Source organism: Acyrthosiphon pisum, chromosome X (assembly GCF_005508785.2).
Source record: "Acyrthosiphon pisum isolate AL4f chromosome X, pea_aphid_22Mar2018_4r6ur, whole genome shotgun sequence".
Taxonomy (NCBI): domain Eukaryota; kingdom Metazoa; phylum Arthropoda; class Insecta; order Hemiptera; family Aphididae; genus Acyrthosiphon; species Acyrthosiphon pisum.
Genome location: NC_042493.1, coordinates 49131994 through 49132224, shown reverse-complemented (window position 1 = coordinate 49132224; position 231 = coordinate 49131994). Strand labels below are relative to the sequence as shown.

The window sequence follows — 231 nt, the reverse complement described above, 5'->3', positions numbered from 1 at the left end:
TTTATCTTTATAGATAAATTATTAGTTATCTATCCAAACACTGCTTACAGATTCTTGATCAGAAATTTCATCATCCTCCATTGAAATTATTGGAGTTTGGTTAGTTTTAGATCTGAAGAATCAACTGAACATCGATCACCACCATTTTCATTCTTACTTTCATAATTTAGCATCGTGAGATGGGTCATAGACCTAGCGCATGCATACTGAGCTGCCGACAGCCTTCAGATC

At 35.5% G+C, this 231-nt stretch overlaps 1 protein-coding gene across 1 annotated transcript in view; it reads right to left on the bottom strand.

Annotated features, from left to right (window-relative positions):
- Positions 1-231, bottom strand: part of LOC100575430 (rho guanine nucleotide exchange factor 11) — a 10510-nt gene that overhangs the window by 9621 nt on the left and 658 nt on the right. Inside the window, exon 2 of the mRNA XM_008184513.1 lies at positions 49-112. Within this exon, the coding sequence (XP_008182735.1) occupies positions 49-112 (64 nt within the window). The remainder of the gene's footprint in view (positions 1-48; positions 113-231) is intronic.